Genomic DNA, 17,342 nt, shown 5'->3' with positions numbered 1-17,342 from the left:
CCAGAGAGGAGTTTGGGTAGAATGTGGGTGGTGTCATGAGCACAGATAAGTGTTTGCACTCATTTGCTCACTTTACTAACTCTCCAACCCCTTCCTGTCTCTCCTGATACTCAGGAGTCTCATTTATGGTTTTGCAACTTTTAATAAGCCGAAATAAAGTGATTTTTTCAAAACTATGTCCTTGTAGAATCAAAATTATTATTTAAAATTATATGTGTAAGCCTAAAATCTTTTGGTGGCCCCCGGAGCTTTTTCGTATCCACTTTGCAGCCCTTTATATGAAAAAGTTGAAGACCACTACTTTAAGACATCCTTAGGAGCATGGCCCAATGCTCCCACAGAGTAGAATAATGCAACTTACGATGTTGGTCGCAATTTGCATTATTCATTTACTGTGAGAGTTACAAACCCTAGTACTTGGTTATTGCAGGTTAGTGACTTCCACAATAAATCAGGCTACAGTCAAATGTGACATTTTTCTGTGGCTCAGTAATTACCCACTTAATGTTTTGTAAATATGTCTATTCTTATACATAATCATAGATCCATTTATTTGTGTCACTTTGTTAATTACAAAGACCCCAGTCACTATACCATTGCTTATTTGATATAACTTATTGATTTTGTCATTTGCTAAGTGCAGACCCTTACCTTTTCTGAAATTTGCAGTAAGTTTGCTGGGGGCCCATCAGACTCAGAACTGTTAGAGCCACTTGTACTGTTTCAAGGAAAACCAATGAAGTTATTTATACATATCCACACTATTGCTAACATTAGTCTAAGTGGTTATGTCTGTCAGAGCTGGTGCAAACAGGGTGTTACAATACTCTGTATTAATGCCATTTTGTGCACATATAGTAGTCTAAATGGGGCCTTACCCAGAGACTTAAACAGAGGCACTATCACCTCCATGTTCCTGCTGGCCATTCCTCTCATACACCCAAGCATCTTTCTGGCTTTGGTCGGCACTTTTTCTACCTGTTTGGCCACTTTAAGATCATTAGATATGATCACCCCCAAGTCCTGCTCTTTTTTCATGTGCAGAAGTACTTCACTCTCTATATTGTACTGTTTCCTCAGGTTTTTGCAGCATTTTTTAGCAATGAATCTTAGCTCTCAATTTCTGGACCATTCTTCAAGCTTTGCTAGATCTCTCCTCAACATAGCCCACCATCAGGGGTGTCTATTCTATTATAGAGGCTGGTGCTATACATCGTGAAACCTATTAACTTAATTGGAGAACTTTATTATGTGAAACCTTATAACAATTATATTACAAAAATAACTCTGACAACAGAGATTGGGTGTGCCACAGAGACTCACTAGTGAAGGAGCTGGCAATACTCTGGGGTATTTGGAGCCCTTGAGGTGGAATCTTTTACCTTGATTCAATGTCCGAAAGGGAGATGTCATTTAAACACATGTCAGAGTCTAGGTCTCTTTCAGTATTCTGAAGTTTTCGACAGATGTTTTCTCGAAGAAGCTTCTGCAGCTCTAACAAGCAATGGGTTACCTGTGGAAAAGGGAGAGTAATTCTTAAAGTCATTTCTGCATGTAAACCCACAAATTCTATAAAAGTTGTTAAAAATTGGGTACACAAATTTGGGCGTGCAATTTTACTGCATAATGAGCCAACTAGTGCCGATAATTGGTTTCTTAACAAGCAATTATTGGTACTAATTGGATTTAATTAAAATTTATGTGCATAAATTTAGGCATGGGATCTGTACCTGAGTCCAAAAAGGGCACACGGCCATGGGAGGGTCATGGGCGGATTGTGGGCGTTCCCACAATTTATGTGCATTCTTATAGAATAACGGGGATAGGGGATTTACACCAAGGTTTTATTGGTGTAAATGGTCATGCCTAAGTGTACAGCAGGAAAACAGAAGAACAGTGACCCTTGTAGACACACAAACAAATCAGTCACAACAAAGGTGACAAAAGAAAGAGCAGCAGACGATGTCCAAACTAACGCCTTTATTGTAACATCCAAGACTCAACACAAGTCGTGTTTCGACCCACAAAGGCCTTCATCAGGAGTTTACAAACACACATATACAGATTAAAATCAATATAAGCAAAATATATATAGAAGATTGTTTTACATTTGACACAGTATAAATAAATAAACAAATAAATGTATAAGTGACATATGTTGTTAATGTAAATGTATATCGTGGTACTAAAAAAACATGAAACAGATAAAAAAATATAATAATAATGATGATAATAATATATAAAAATGAATTTAAAATACATAGGAAATAAACAAATACAAAATAAACATGGAGGTCTAAGTTAGTACCTTTAATTGGATGTATACTGATATTAAGCTAAGCTTAATGTGATACAGGTGATGTTCGATATCTGAAAAAGGGGGAAGAAAATGTTTGAAATATTGGCAAATAAATAGGAGTGTTATATCCTTCAGTTGAATAAATATGGACTTGATACAGATGTTGCACATTGAGAGATAGATATAACATATATTGAGAGATATATCTACAGTGGGGGAAATAAGTATTTGATCCCTTGCTGATTTTGTAAGTTTGCCCACTGACAAAGACATGAGCAGCCCATAATTGAAGGGTAGGTTATTGGTAACAGTGAGAGATAGCACATCACAAATTAAATCCGGAAAATCACATTGTGGAAAGTATATGAATTTATTTGCATTCTGCAGAGGGAAATAAGTATTTGATCCCCCACCAACCAGTAAGAGATCTGGCCCCTACAGACCAGGTAGATGCTCCAAATCAACTCGTTACCTGCATGACAGACAGCTGTCGGCAATGGTCACCTGTATGAAAGACACCTGTCCACAGACTCAGTGAATCAGTCAGACTCTAACCTCTACAAAATGGCCAAGAGCAAGGAGCTGTCTAAGGATGTCAGGGACAAGATCATACACCTGCACAAGGCTGGAATGGGCTACAAAACCATCAGTAAGACGCTGGGCGAGAAGGAGACAACTGTTGGTGCCATAGTAAGAAAATGGAAGAAGTACAAAATGACTGTCAATCGACAAAGATCTGGGGCTCCACGCAAAATCTCACCTCGTGGGGTATCCTTGATCATGAGGAAGGTTAGAAATCAGCCTACAACTACAAGGGGGGAACTTGTCAATGATCTCAAGGCAGCTGGGACCACTGTCACCACGAAAACCATTGGTAACACATTACGACATAACGGATTGCAATCCTGCAGTGCCCGCAAGGTCCCCCTGCTCCGGAAGGCACATGCGACGGCCCGTCTGAAGTTTGCCAGTGAACACCTGGATGATGCCGAGAGTGATTGGGAGAAGGTGCTGTGGTCAGATGAGACAAAAATTGAGCTCTTTGGCATGAACTCAACTCGCCGTGTTTGGAGGAAGAGAAATGCTGCCTATGACCCAAAGAACACCGTCCCCACTGTCAAGCATGGAGGTGGAAATGTTATGTTTTGGGGGTGTTTCTCTGCTAAGGGCACAGGACTACTTCACCGCATCAATGGGAGAATGGATGGGGCCATGTACCGTACAATTCTGAGTGACAACCTCCTTCCCTCCGCCAGGGCCTTAAAAATGGGTCGTGGCTGGGTCTTCCAGCACGACAATGACCCAAAACATACAGCCAAGGCAACAAAGGAGTGGCTCAGGAAGAAGCACATTAGGGTCATGGAGTGGCCTAGCCAGTCACCAGACCTTAATCCCATTGAAAACTTATGGAGGGAGCTGAAGATGCGAGTTGCCAAGCGACAGCCCAGAACTCTTAATGATTTAGAGATGATCTGCAAAGAGGAGTGGACCAAAATTCCTCCTGACATGTGTGCAAACCTCATCATCAACTACAGAAGACGTCTGACCGCTGTGCTTGCCAACAAGGGTTTTGCCACCAAGTATTAGGTCTTGTTTGCCAGAGGGATTAAATACTTATTTCCCTCTGCAGAATGCAAATAAATTCATATACTTTCCACAATGTGATTTTCCGGATTTAATTTGTGATGTGCTATCTCTCACTGTTACCAATAACCTACCCTTCAATTATGGGCTGCTCATGTCTTTGTCAGTGGGCAAACTTACAAAATCAGCAAGGGATCAAATACTTATTTCCCCCACTGTATCTCTCAATATGCAACATCTATATCAAGTCCATATTTATTTTATTTATTTATTTATTGCATTTGTATCCCACATTATCCCATCTCTTTGAAGGCTCTATGTGGCTTACAATGTATCGTTCTTGGTGGTAATAGATTAGAACGTAATCACTTATTGTTACATAGAGATGTTAAATAACATATTAGAGTTTAAAGCAAGCAGATATTATAAAAGTAGTTACTTGTTGTTAAATAGAGATTTTGAGTGATATAGTAGAAGTATAAGCAAGCAGATATTATAAAAATAGATCTGAGTGAAGGTGTGGGAGATGTGTACATTTATATTTGTTATTCTATTTATTCAACTGAAGGGTATAACACTCCTATTTATTTGCCAATATTTCAAACATTTTTCTCCCCCCTTTTTCAGATATCAAACATCACCTGTATCACATTAAGCTTAGCTTTATATAAGCATACATCCAATTAAAGTTACTAACTTGGACCTCCATGTTTATTTTATATACTTGTATTTGTTTATTTCCTATGTACTTTAAAGCCATTTTTACATATTATTATTATTATTATATTTTTTGTTTCATATTTTTTGAACCACAACATATATTTATGTTAAGAACATATGTCACTTATACATTTATTTGTTTGTTTTACATTTGCCAGTATAAATAAATAATCTTCTATATATATTTTGCTTATATTAATATTGATTTTAACCTGTATATATGTGTTTGAGACACCTGAGGAAGGCCTTTGTGGGCCAAAATACGACTCTTGTCGAATCTTGGACGTTACAATAAAGGAGTTAGTTTGGACATCGTCTGCATGTCTAAGTGTAGTCACAGTTTTAGGCTCTATGTGCTAAAACAGCGCCTTACTTTAAGCGCCGTTTATAGAATAGCGCTAAGCACTATTTTTTTCAGTGCTAATTTTTTAGGCACCATTTATTGAATTCAGTCCAAAGAGTGCATTACCCATAAAAACAGAGTTTTATAAAACTGTGCACCCTATATGCAGGTATAGATATGCACATAGTGGGAGGCATTCTTGGAGACAGGCTTTGAAAAGTAATGTCAAATATAAATGGATTTTTTCCTCCTTATTTTCATATCAAGCAGCTAAAATTTTGACTCTGCTTTCTAAGGATGTCAGGTTTGAATCACACTATATAACTTTTAGGAAAAAATGGAAAACTTTTTTTGCTTTCTAATACTTTGGAAATCTAATTTAGTCTTATCTTACGAATTATTCATGTCAAACTTTCCCAGTAATTGACTGGCTTCTTTGATGTAATCCATGATGAACCATGACTCTGGAAATCGCAAAATATAAGAAATGTATTATACTGTATTATATAATCCAGTCATAAAGATATGGGTCTACAAAGTGATACTTCCTGCCAGATGGACAATGACTACTGCTATGCATATCTTGAAGACTCTAGGTGCAGATAAAAGTCCAAAAGGAAGCATTCAATACTGATAGTGATATTTAAGAAAAGTGAAATGCAGAAATTGCCAGTGATGGGAGTGTTTGGGAATGGAGATGTAGGCATCCTTTAGGTCTAGGGCGGCAAGCTAATCACCTTGGTCAAGAAGTGACTGTAATGTGGCCAAAGAACTGGGTAGTACAGCAAAATCTCTAAAAAAAAAATGAAAAGGTGAGGAATCAAAATGCAAATAGGTTGTGCAGGACTACCTGACCAAACACTGCATTTTCTATTGATGAATGATCTAGGCAATAATGCTTTGTGAAGGTGTGTGTTTAAGCCCATTTGGCTACTTTGCAAATGTATGTTATGGAACTGGATCTGAGATTTGCAACCAAGGTAGCTTTAGCTCAAAGTTGGTGTCCTCCTATGTGTCCAGGTGGAGAAACGCCCTGAAGTGTATAACAGAATGAGATACAACATGAGATCCAGTTGGATAGTGGTTGTTTTTAAACTGGCTCCCTAAGATCATGTGGAGGGGCATAATCGAACGCGAACGCCTATCTCCATGGGCGTCTATGTCCGAAAATGGGTACGTGAAGAGGCGAAACAGACCGTATTTTCGAAAAAATGGACGTTTTTCAGCTGGGCATTTGTTTTTTTTAGCGATAATGGAAACTAAAAACGCCCAGTTCAAAAACGTCCTAATCTGAGCCATTTGGTCGTGGGAGGGGTCACGATTCGTAGTACACTCACCCCCCTGACATGCCAGGACACCAACTGGGCACCCTAGAGGTCAGTGCAGTGGACTTCAGACAACGCTCCCACATGCATATCTCCCTTACCACGGGTGCTGAGCACCCAACCCCCTTCCCCCAAAACCCACTACCCACAAAAGTACAAAACTACCATAGCTCTTAGGGGTGAAGGGGGCACCTACATGTGGGTACAGTTTGTTTTGGAGACCTCCCATTTACCAGCACAAGTGTTACAGGTAGGGGGGTTGGGCCTGGGTCCACCTGGCTGAAGTGCACTACGGTACCACTAAAAGTGCTCCAGGGACCTGCATACACGCAGGCCTCTAGGACTTGTTGCTTCTATATAACATTGGCACACCAGTTGACACCTGAAGACTAATCTCTCCGAAAACGTCCTTTATTGGAATAAGCATGCTTACTCACAGTTAACTGCAGATCAGAGGTTGTGCCCCACTGGCAACGAGTCTCCCTGGTACTGAGATTAGCAGTAGGTCAGAGCTGGCAGAATGGTGTACAATGCCCTCTTTCAGCCACATTCAAGGTAAGAACTAAGTTCTGTAACGTAGCTAACACGTGAAAGGGATCTAAAACTGGCTTACAAAAATGGTCACTACCTCATGGACTACCGGAAATAAAACAGGGCACACTCTGACCCAGTAAGCAGGGGGAAAAGCACCATGGGGGTAGAGCCTACCAACTACCAACATCGTGAGCATTTGCCACAAGCTAATGGAATCACGGAGCCCAATAACCTACACCCACCACAATGCACTGCTGATGTGACTCTGCAGTGCGCATGACAGAAAAGGTGTCACACTCACCCGAGAGCCACATCAGAACCAGGGAAAGGCTGTCACAGGATAGAACACATTCTGCTGTCATGGAGGTGGGTATGGCATTTGAGGCTGGCATAGAGGCTGGAAAAAAAGTTTTTAAAGTGGGGTTTTTTTGGTGGGAGGGGGTTAGTGACCACTAGGGGAGTCTGGGGAGGTCATCCCCGATTCCCTCCAGTGGTCATCTGGTCAGTTGGGGCACTTTTTTGGGACTTGTTCGTGAAAAAAAAGGGTCCACAAAAAGTGACCCAAAATTGCGGTAAAAACGCCTTTTTTTCGATTATCAGCTAAAGACGCCCATCTCTCCTTGGCTGATAACCACGCCCCAGTTCCGCCTTCACCACGCCTCCGACACGCCCCCGTCAACTTTACCCGTTTCCGTGACGGATTGCAGTTGGAAACGCCCAAAATCGGCTTTCGATTATACTGATTTGGGCGCCCACGGGAGAAAGACGCCCATCTCCCGATTTGGGACGCAATATAGGCGTTTTTCTCTTTTGATTATAAGCAGGTAAGTCACCTTGGGCAAGTCACTTAACTCTCCATTGCCCCAAGTACTAAACTTTGATTGTGAGCCTACTAGGGATAAAGAAAGTACCCGCATATAATATGTAAACCACTTTGGTTATACCACAGATAAGCAGTACATCAAGAATCGAATAAACAAAGAGTTGTGAAGACTTTCAAAAATCTTTTGTTCCATAAAAGTAATAAAGCATGGCCCATCTACAGTTCAAACCAAAAAGAACAAAGAAAAGCACTATGAGCCTCCAAAATCAGGACAAATCCTTTAATTCAACAGCAAAAATCCCACACTACAGGAGTTTGATGTCTACTTGGATTTTTGTGGGTCCACGCTACAGGAGTTTGATGTACTACCTGGATTTTTGTGGGTCCACGCTACAGGAGAGCGAAGTTACTTACCTGTAGCAGGTATTCTTCGAGGACAGCAGGCTGATTGTTCTCACATGTGGGTGACGTCCACGGCAGCCCCAGGTCCGGAAAATCTTGCTAGCAACAAAGGTTGCTAAAAGCCTTCGAGCGCGCGGGTGCACGCACCGCACATGTGCGGCTGTCTTCCCGCCCGTCGTGCGAGAGTCCCGGTTCAGTCAACTTATGAAGCAAAACCAAAGAAAGGAACAACTCCAAAGAGGAGGTGGGCAGGTTGGTGAGAACAATCAGCCTGCTGCCCTCGGAGAATACCTGCTACAGGTAAGTAACTTCGAGGACAAGCAGGCTGCTTGTTCTCACATGTGGGCATCCCTAGCCCCCAGGCTCACTCAAAACAACAAACAGGGTCAATTGGGCCTCGCAACAGTGAGAACATAACAAAGATTGACCTACGAAGAAACATCTGAGAGTGCAGCCTGAAACAGAATAAAAATGGGCCTAGGGGGGTGGAGTTGGATTCTAAACCCCGAACAGATTCTGCAGCACCGACTGCCCAAACCGACTGTCACGTCAGCTATCCTGCTGAAGGCAGTAATGAGATGTGAATGTGTGGATTGATGACCACGTCGTAGCCTTGCAAATCTCTTCAATAGTGGCTGACTTCAAGTGGGCCACTGATGCTGCCATGGCTCTAACACTATGAGCCGTGACATGACCCTCAAGAGTCAGCCCTGCTTGGGCGTAAGTGAAGGAAATGCAATCTGCTAGCCAATTGGAAATGGTGCGTTTCCCGACAGCCACTCCCCTTCTGTTAGGGTCGAAAGAAACAAACATTTGGGTGGACTGTCTGAAGTGGCTTGTCCGCTCCACATAGAAGGCCAATGCTCTCTTGCAGTCCAATGTATGCAACTGACGTTCAGCAGGGCGGGTATGAAGACGGGGAAAGAATGTTGGCAAGACAATTGACTGGTTCAGATGGAACTCTGACACCACCTTTGGCAAGAACTTAGGGTGAGTGCAGAGGACTACTCTGTTATGATGAAATTTAGTATAAGGAGCATGGGCTACAAAGGCTTGAAACTCACTGACTGTACGAGCTGAAGTAACAGCCACCAAGAAAATGACCTTCCAGGTCAAGTACTTCAGATGGCAGGAATTCAGTGGCTCAAAAGGTTTCATCAGCTGGGTGAGAACGACGTTGAGATCCCATGACACTGTAGGAGGTTTGAAAGGGGGCTTTGACAAAAGCAAACCTCTCATGAAGCGAACAACTAAAGGCTGTCCAGAGATAGGCTTACCCTCCACACGATAATGAAAAGCACTAATAGCACTAAGATGAATTCTTACGGAGTTGGTCTTAAGACCAGACTCTGACAAATGTAGAAGGTATTCAAGCAGGGTCTGTGTAAGACAAGAAAGAGGATCTAGGGCCTTGCTGTCACACCAGACATAGAAACCTCCTCCATTTGAAAGAGTAACATCTCTTTGTGGAATCTTTCCTGGAAGCAAGCAAGACTGGAGCAGTGGTGTCGTGAGGGCAGCTGACACCTGGGGCGGGTCGCCGCTGCACACCCCCCCGGCACGACGCACCCTCCCCCCTCCGTAGCACAACCCCCCCCCCCCCCCGTGAGAACATACCTGGAAGGCGGTGAGGAGCGGGCAGGAGGGCCAATCCGCCGAGTGCATGCCGCTGGGGGGTGACGGCGCCTTGCTGGTTCCTTGCTCTCTCTGCCTCGGAACAGGAAGATTTGGGTGGGATACCGGTGTCGGAAATGGTATTTCAAGCGGGCGAGCCTGAGAAACTTACTGACTTCACGGTAAACCTGGAGGACGTAATGGGGCAGTTCAGCAAACTGAAGAGTAGCAAATCTCCTGGACCGGATGGTATTCATTCTAGAGTACTGATAGAACTGAAAAATGAGTTTGCAGAGCTACTGTTAGTGATATGCAATTTATCCTTAAAATCGAGCGTGGTACCGGAAGATTGGAGGGTGGCCAATGTAACGCCGATTTTCAAAAAAGGTTCCAGGGGAGATCCGGGAAATTATAGACCGGTGAGTCTGACGTCGGTGCCGGGGAAAATGGTACAGGCTATTATCAAAAACAAAATTACAGAGCACATCTGAGGACATGGATTACTGAGACCAAGTCAGCACGGCTTTTGTGGGGGGAAATCTTGCCTGACCAATTTACTTCAATTCTTTGAAGGAGTAAACAAACATGTGGACAAAGGGGAGCCGGTTGATATCGTGTATCTGGATTTTCAAAAGGCGTTTGACAAGGTACCTCATGAAAGGCTACAGAGGAAATTGGAGGGCCATGGGATAGGAGGAAATGTCCTATTGTGGATTAAAAACTGGTTGAAGGATAGGAAACAGAGAGTGGGGTTAAATGGGCAGTATTCACAATGGAGAAGGGTAGTTAGTGGGGTTCCTCAGGGGTCTGTGCTAGGACCGCTGCTTTTTAATATATTTATGTTTCAATTATTTTATTGACACCTCAAAATATGGAACATCACAATAATGTCATTAATACAGATCGCATGAAACTTACAGTATTTAACCATACAACAGTAAAACAGTGTCAAACTTTTATTGGTAATTACCCTTCCCTTCCCCCCTCCCCCCCCTCTCCAGTGGTTCCGCAGTTACAGGAGTATGTTGAGTGTTCTCAGGATGGGCGGAGACATGGGTCCAATTTCATCTTTCTTGGTATCTGGAAAACCACCCTTCTGCTTGGTATCCAGTTTCTGACAGAAGAGGCATCCCCTTGTCTCAGAGATATCAGCTCATGTCCAAGGCTCTCTACCACCTTATTGGTACTCCAAATCCAAGTCTCCACTATAATACGTTACTCCCCACACCCTCTAACCACCTCCCCACCCAACTTCCAAGTTCCCCCCTACCCCTCCCCCACCTACCTCCACCTCCCCAGCAAGCAATGTGTATTCCTATCTCAATCTTCAACTCTAGGCAGCCTTCACTTCCTTCCCACTCCCTTCGACTTTATCAGGCATTGATAAGCAGACTGCGTCCCCTAGGGCTAAGAATTTGCAAGTATGGCGTCCAAATCTGGAGTTTTTAATATATTTATAAATGATTTAGAGATGGGAGTAACTAGCGAGGTAATTAAATTTGCTGATGTCACAGTTATTCAAAGTCGTTAACTCGCGACAGGAGTGGAGGAGTGGCCTAGTGGTTAGGGTGGTGGACTTTGGTCCTGGGGAACTGAGGAACTGAGTTCGATTCCCGGCACAGGCAGCTCCTTGTGACTCTGGGCAAGTCACTTAACCCTCCATTGCCCGCCGCATTGAGCCTGCCATAGTGGGATAGCGCGGGGTACAAATGTAACAAAAATAAAAAATAAATTGTGAAAAATTACAGAAGGACCTTACGAGACTGGGAGACTGGGCGGCTAAATGGCAGATGACGGTTAATGTGAGCAAGTGCAAGGTGATGCATGTGGGAAAAAAGAACCCGAATTATAGCTATGTCATGCAAGGTTCCACGTTTGGAGTTACGGACCAAGAAAGGGATCTGGGTGTCGTCATCGATAATACACTGAAACCTTCAGCTCAGTGTGCTGCTGCGGCTAGGAAAGCGAATAGAATGTTGGGTATTATTAGGAAAGGTATGGAAAATAGGTGTGAAGATGTTATAATGCCGCTGAATCGCTCCATGGTGCGACCGCACCTGGAGTACTGTGTTCAATTCTGGTCGCTGCATCTCAAGAAAGTTATAGTAGAATTGGAAAAGGAGCAGCGAAGGGCGACTAAAATGATAGCAGGGATGGGACGACTTCCCTATGAAGAAAGACTAAGGAGGCTAGGGCTTTTCGGCTTGGAGAAGAGACGACTGAGGGGAGACATGATAGAGGTATATAAAATAATGAATGGAGTGGAACATGTGGATGTGAAGCATCTGTTCACGCTTTCCAAAAATACTAGGACTAGGGGGCATGCGATGAAACTACAATGTAGTAAATTTAAAACAAATCCGGGAAAATTTTCTTCACTCAACGCATAATTAAACTCTGGAATTCGTTGCCGGAGAACGTGGTGAAGGCCGTTAGCTTAGCAGAGTTTAAAAAGGGGTTAGATGGTTTCCTAAAGAACAAGTCCATAAACCACTACTAAATGGACTTGGGAAAAATCCACAATTCCAGGAATAACATGTATAGAATGTTTGTATGTGTGGGAAGCTCGCCAGGTGCCCTTGGCCTGGATTGGCCGCTGTCATGGACAGAATGCTGGGCTCGATGGACCCTTGGTCTTTTCCCAGTGTGGCATTACTTATATACTTATGTACTTACTAGTAAAAAAGACCCGTTTCTGAAACCAATGAAACGAGCGCTAGCAAGGTAATGACTTTGTGGCATTAATGTTTAAACAGTTGTATTAGAGAACACCCCCCCCCACACACACACACACACACACTTCTGAATATAATTGTGGTTAGAGAGATAATCTGTGTGTGTGTGACAGAGAGAGATCGTGTGTGTGTATCTGTGAAACTGAGAGAGGTGGATGTAACTGGGAGGGTGGGGGCAAGTGTCTGTGTATATGTGTGAGAGATTTGTGTGTGTGTCAGAATGTCAGAGGGGGGGAGGGGTGGTATTGAATTGCTAGGGTGTTGAGGGGTGATTGTAGTGCGGTTCAGACATGTTGTTCCTCAGTCTGAGATTGTGAAAGGTGTGGGCAGGGCTGGCGAAGTTGGAGGCTGCATCAGTATGTGTGTGTGTGTGAGACAGTAATTATGTATGTGTGTGAGAGTGACAGGAGGGGGTGGCGGGGAACTGTTAGCGTGCATGACTGTGTCTGTGTAACACAGAGAGGGTGTGTGTGTTGTGTCATAGAGATTGATTGTGTGTGTGTGTGTGTGTGTGTGTGTGTATGTGGAAGTGGCACAGTATGTCTGAGAGTGAGTGTAAGTGTGTATTTTTAAAAGAGTGAGAGAGTGTGGCAGGCAGCAACATATGGCTGAGAGTGAGTGTAAGTGATTATTTTTGAAAGCGTGAGAGAGCGGGGCAGGCAGCAACAGTGCATTTTTGTTAGGCTTCAATAGTAATTGTTCTGTTTTGACAGCCTTCCACCATTTGCATGCATGTTGGTCTCCCCTTCCACTTCCCTGTGAGTCCGTTTGCAGGGGGGGCGGTGTGTGGGTTGGAGGGGGCTGCTCCTCGCATGGCGTTCCGTTCCTCTGCCTCCTCTCGGGTGAGCGATGGGATTGGATGGGATTTTGTGAGTCCATTTGAAGGGGCGGCGGTGTGTGGCTCGGAGGGGGCTGCTCTTGGCATGGCGTTCCTCTGCCTCCTCTCAGTCGGGTGAGCGATGCGATTCGATGGGATTTTGTGAGTCCATTTGCAGGGGGGGGCGGTGTGTGGCTTGGAGGGGGCTGCTCCTGGCGTGGTGTTCCTCTGCCTCCTCTCAGTCGGGTGAGCGATGTGATTCGATGGGATTTTGTGAGTCCGTTTGCAGGGGGGGCGGTGTGTGGCTCGGAGGGGGCTGCTCCTGGCATGGCGATCCGTTCCTCTGCCTCCTCTCAGTCAGGTGAGTGTTGCGATTCAATGTGATTTTGTGAGTCCGTTTGCAAGGGGGGCGGTGTGTGTGTCGGAGGGGGCTGCTCCTGGCGTGGTGTTCCATTCCTCTGCCTCCTCTCAGTTGGGTGAGCGATGCGGTTCGATGAGTGTCATTGCTCCGCCCTCAACGTCATCACGTTGTGACGCGAAGCGGGGCAGACACTCATGGGAGAACAGCGATCTACACAACTATGGAAGTCCGGCTTCATTAGAACGTTGGAGGTGCGTTTTATATAGAGAGATGGTATCAGTCCTTGTTACTACTTTACTAAGTAAATATCTTATTCATTCTAAAAGAAAGATCATGCACCAGCACATATGAACAAACTGAGGAAATGTTTTTAAAAAGTCAATGTTTATTTTCAGGAATCCTTATCAAGACTGCATACATGGAAAGCACTACATCCTTTCTCTACTGTCAATCACCTTTCTCATATACAGAAGTGGGCACTAATTGAGATGCCCACATTAGTGCAAACAGTGCAGGTTCTGTTTAACCTCACAGTTTGCACCAATAAAAAAATTAATGCTAAAGGATACATCTTTTTAATTGTGCATGCAGTAAACCACTTTGAAACCTTCTGCTCAGTGTGCTGCTGCGGCTAAGAAAGCAAATAGAATGTTAGGTATTATTAGGAAAGGAATGGAAAACAAAAATGAGGATGTTATAATGCCTTTGTATTGCTCCATGGTGCGACCGCACCTCAAATATTGTGTTCAGTTCTGGTCGCTGCTTCTCAAAAAAGATATAGTGGAATTAGAAAAGGTACAGAGAAGGGCGATGAAAATGATAAAGGGGATGGGACGACTTCCCTATGAGGAAAGGCTAAAACATCTAGGGCTCTTCAGCTTGGAGAAAAGGCAGCTAAGGGGAGATATGATAGAGGTCTACAAAATAATGAGTGGAACTGAATGGGTAGATGTGAAGCGTCTGTTTACGCTTTCCAAAAATACTAGGACTAGGGGGCATGCGATGAAGCTACGATGTAGTAAATTTAAAACGAATAGGAGAAAAGTTTTCTTCACTCAACGTGTAATTAAACTCTGGAATTTGTTGCCAAAGATTGTGGTAAAGGAGGTTAGCTTAGCAGAGTTTTAAAAAGGCTTGGACGGCTTCCTAAAGGAAAAGTCTATAGACCAAATATTAAATGGACTTGGGGAAAATCCACTATTTCTGGGATGAGCAATATAAAATGTTTTGTTCAGGATCTTGCCAGGTATTTGTGACCTGGATTGGCCACTGTTGGAAAAAGGATGCTGGGTTTGATGGACTTTTGGTCTGTCCCAGTATGGCAATACTTATGTAATTATGTACTTATGGCTTTTAGCCAAATTAGCAGTATATGTTTTTAATATGTGAAATAAACAGTGGACTAACATGGCTACCACACAACTTAATACATGAAAAGAGATGAAAAAAAATAATCAAAGCAAAACCACCTGGGTAGTTTTGCTTTATTGCCTGCTTTGTCTGGGGGTAGTTTTTCCAGCTAAACCACATGTGTTATTGCCTCCCCTGGCCTAATGCCTGAATGTCTCTACAGTGTGGAGGTAAATAGAACATATTGTTGAACAATGTGCATATCCTTTACCTGCATAAAGGGTGGGCAATTATTAAAAGCACAGTCCTTTGGGTAAAAAAAACAACAAAACCTTTTGAAACCCAGGGTTTTAAGCTTTGGGTACTTCTTTTTTTCTACATTTTCCATGCAGATGTTGTATTTCCTTTCAAGGTACCAATTATATATTAAGTGATCCTGCCCACCTGGAAGTCTCTTTGTTAGATGCACAAGTAGTCATTAGGGGGTCTTTTTACAAAGAAGCACTAACGTTTTGAAGCTTTATTTAAAGCGAATGCTACATACCTGTAGAAGGTATTCTCCGAGGACAGCAGGCTGCTTGTTCTCACTGATGGGTGACGTCCACGGCAGCCCCTCCAATCGGAAACTTCACTAGCAAAGGCCTTTGCTAGTCCTCGCGCGCCTATGCGCACCGCGCATGCGCGGCCGTCTTCCCGCCCGAACCGGCTCGTGTTCGTCAGTCCCATATGTAGCAAGACAAAGACAAGGGAAGACACAACTCCAAAGGGGAGGCGGGCGGGTTTGTGAGAACAATCAGCCTGCTGTCCTCGGAGAATACCTTCTACAGGTATGTAGCATTCGCTTTCTCCGAGGACAAGCAGGCTGCTTGTTCTCACTGATGGGGTATCCCTAGCCCCCAGGCTCACTCAAAACAACAAACATGGTCAATTGGGCCTCGCAACGGCGAGGACATAACTGAGATTGACCTAACAATTTATTCAACTAACTGAGAGTGTAGCCTGTAACAGAACAAACATGGGCCTAGGGGGGTGGAGTTGGATCCTAAACCCCAAACAGATTCTGAAGCACTGACTGCCCGAACCGACTGTCGCGTCGGGTATCCTGCTGCAGGCAGTAATGAGATGTGAATGTGTGGACAGATGACCATGTCGCAGCTTTGCAAATCTCTTCAATAGTGGCTGACTTCAAGTGGGCTACCGACGCTGCCATGGCTCTAACATTATGAGCCGTGACATGACCCTCAAGAGCCAGCCCAGCCTGGGCGTAAGTGAAGGAAATGCAATCTGCTAGCCAATTGGATATGGTGCGTTTCCCCACAGCCACTCCCACCTGTTGGGATCAAAAGAAACAAACAATTGGGCGGACTGTCTGTTGGGCTGTGTCCCGCTCCAGATAGAAGGCCAATGCTCTCTTGCAGTCCAATGTGTGCAGCTGACGTTCAGCAGGGCAGGAATGAGGACGGGGAAAGAATGTTGGCAAGACAATTGACTGGTTCAGATGGAACTCCGACACAACCTTTGCAAGAACTTAGGGTGAGTGCGGAGGACTACTCTGTTATGATGAAATTTGGGTGTAAGAGGCCTGGGCTACCAGGGCCTGAAGCTCACTGGCTCTACGAGCTGAAGTAACTGCCACCAAGAAAATGACCTTCCAAGTCAAGTACTTCAGATGACAGGAGTTCAGTGACTCAAAAGGAGGTTTCATCAGCTGGGTGAGAATGACATTGAGATCCCATGACACTGTAGGAGATTTGACAGGGGGCTTTGACAAAAGCAAACCTCTCATGAAGCGAACAACTAAAGGCTGTCCTGAGATCGGCTTACCTTCCACACGGTAATGGTATGCACTGATTGCACTAAGGTGAACCCTTACAGAGTTGGTCTTGAGACCAGACTCAGACAAGTGCAGAAGGTATTCAAGCAGGGTCTGTGTAGGACAAGAGCGAGGATCTAGGGCCTTGCTGTCACACCAGACGGCAAACCTCCTCCACACCCTCTGACAGACCCAAAGAGGCAAAGTCTACGCTCTCAACATCCAGGCCGTGAGAGCCAGAGACTGGAGGTTCGGATGCAGAAGCGCCCCTTCGTCCTGTGTGATGAGGGTTAGAAAACACTCCAATCTCCACGGTTCTTCGGAGGACAACTCCAGAAGAAGAGGGAACCAGATCTGACGCGGCCAAAAAGGAGCAATCAGAATCATGGTGCCTCGGTCTTGCTTGAGTTTCAACAAAGTCTTCCCCACCAGAGGTATGGGAGGATAAGCATACAGCAGACCCTCCCCCCAGTCCAGGAGGAAGGCATCCGATGCCAGTCTGCCGTGGGCCTGAAGCCTGGAACAGAACTGAGGGACTTTGTGGTTGGCTCGAGATGCAAAGAGATCTACCAAGGGGGTGCCCCACACCTGGAAGATCTGGCGCACTACTCGGGAATTGAGC

At 44.3% G+C, this 17,342-nt stretch overlaps 1 protein-coding gene across 1 annotated transcript in view; it reads right to left on the bottom strand.

The window, feature by feature from the left end:
* Positions 1–17,342, bottom strand: part of AGBL2 (ATP/GTP binding protein like 2) — a 262,082-nt gene that overhangs the window by 77,798 nt on the left and 166,942 nt on the right. Inside the window, exons 11-12 of the mRNA XM_030199493.1 lie at positions 1,383–1,513; positions 652–718 (exon numbers count right to left, since the gene is read on the bottom strand). Coding sequence (XP_030055353.1) covers positions 652–718; positions 1,383–1,513 — 198 coding nt within the window. The remainder of the gene's footprint in view (positions 1–651; positions 719–1,382; positions 1,514–17,342) is intronic.

The sequence above is a fragment of the Microcaecilia unicolor genome, chromosome 4 (genome assembly GCF_901765095.1).
Source record: "Microcaecilia unicolor chromosome 4, aMicUni1.1, whole genome shotgun sequence".
Classification (NCBI taxonomy): Eukaryota; Metazoa; Chordata; class Amphibia; order Gymnophiona; family Siphonopidae; genus Microcaecilia; species Microcaecilia unicolor.
This window is presented reverse-complemented; position numbering and strand designations above follow the sequence as displayed.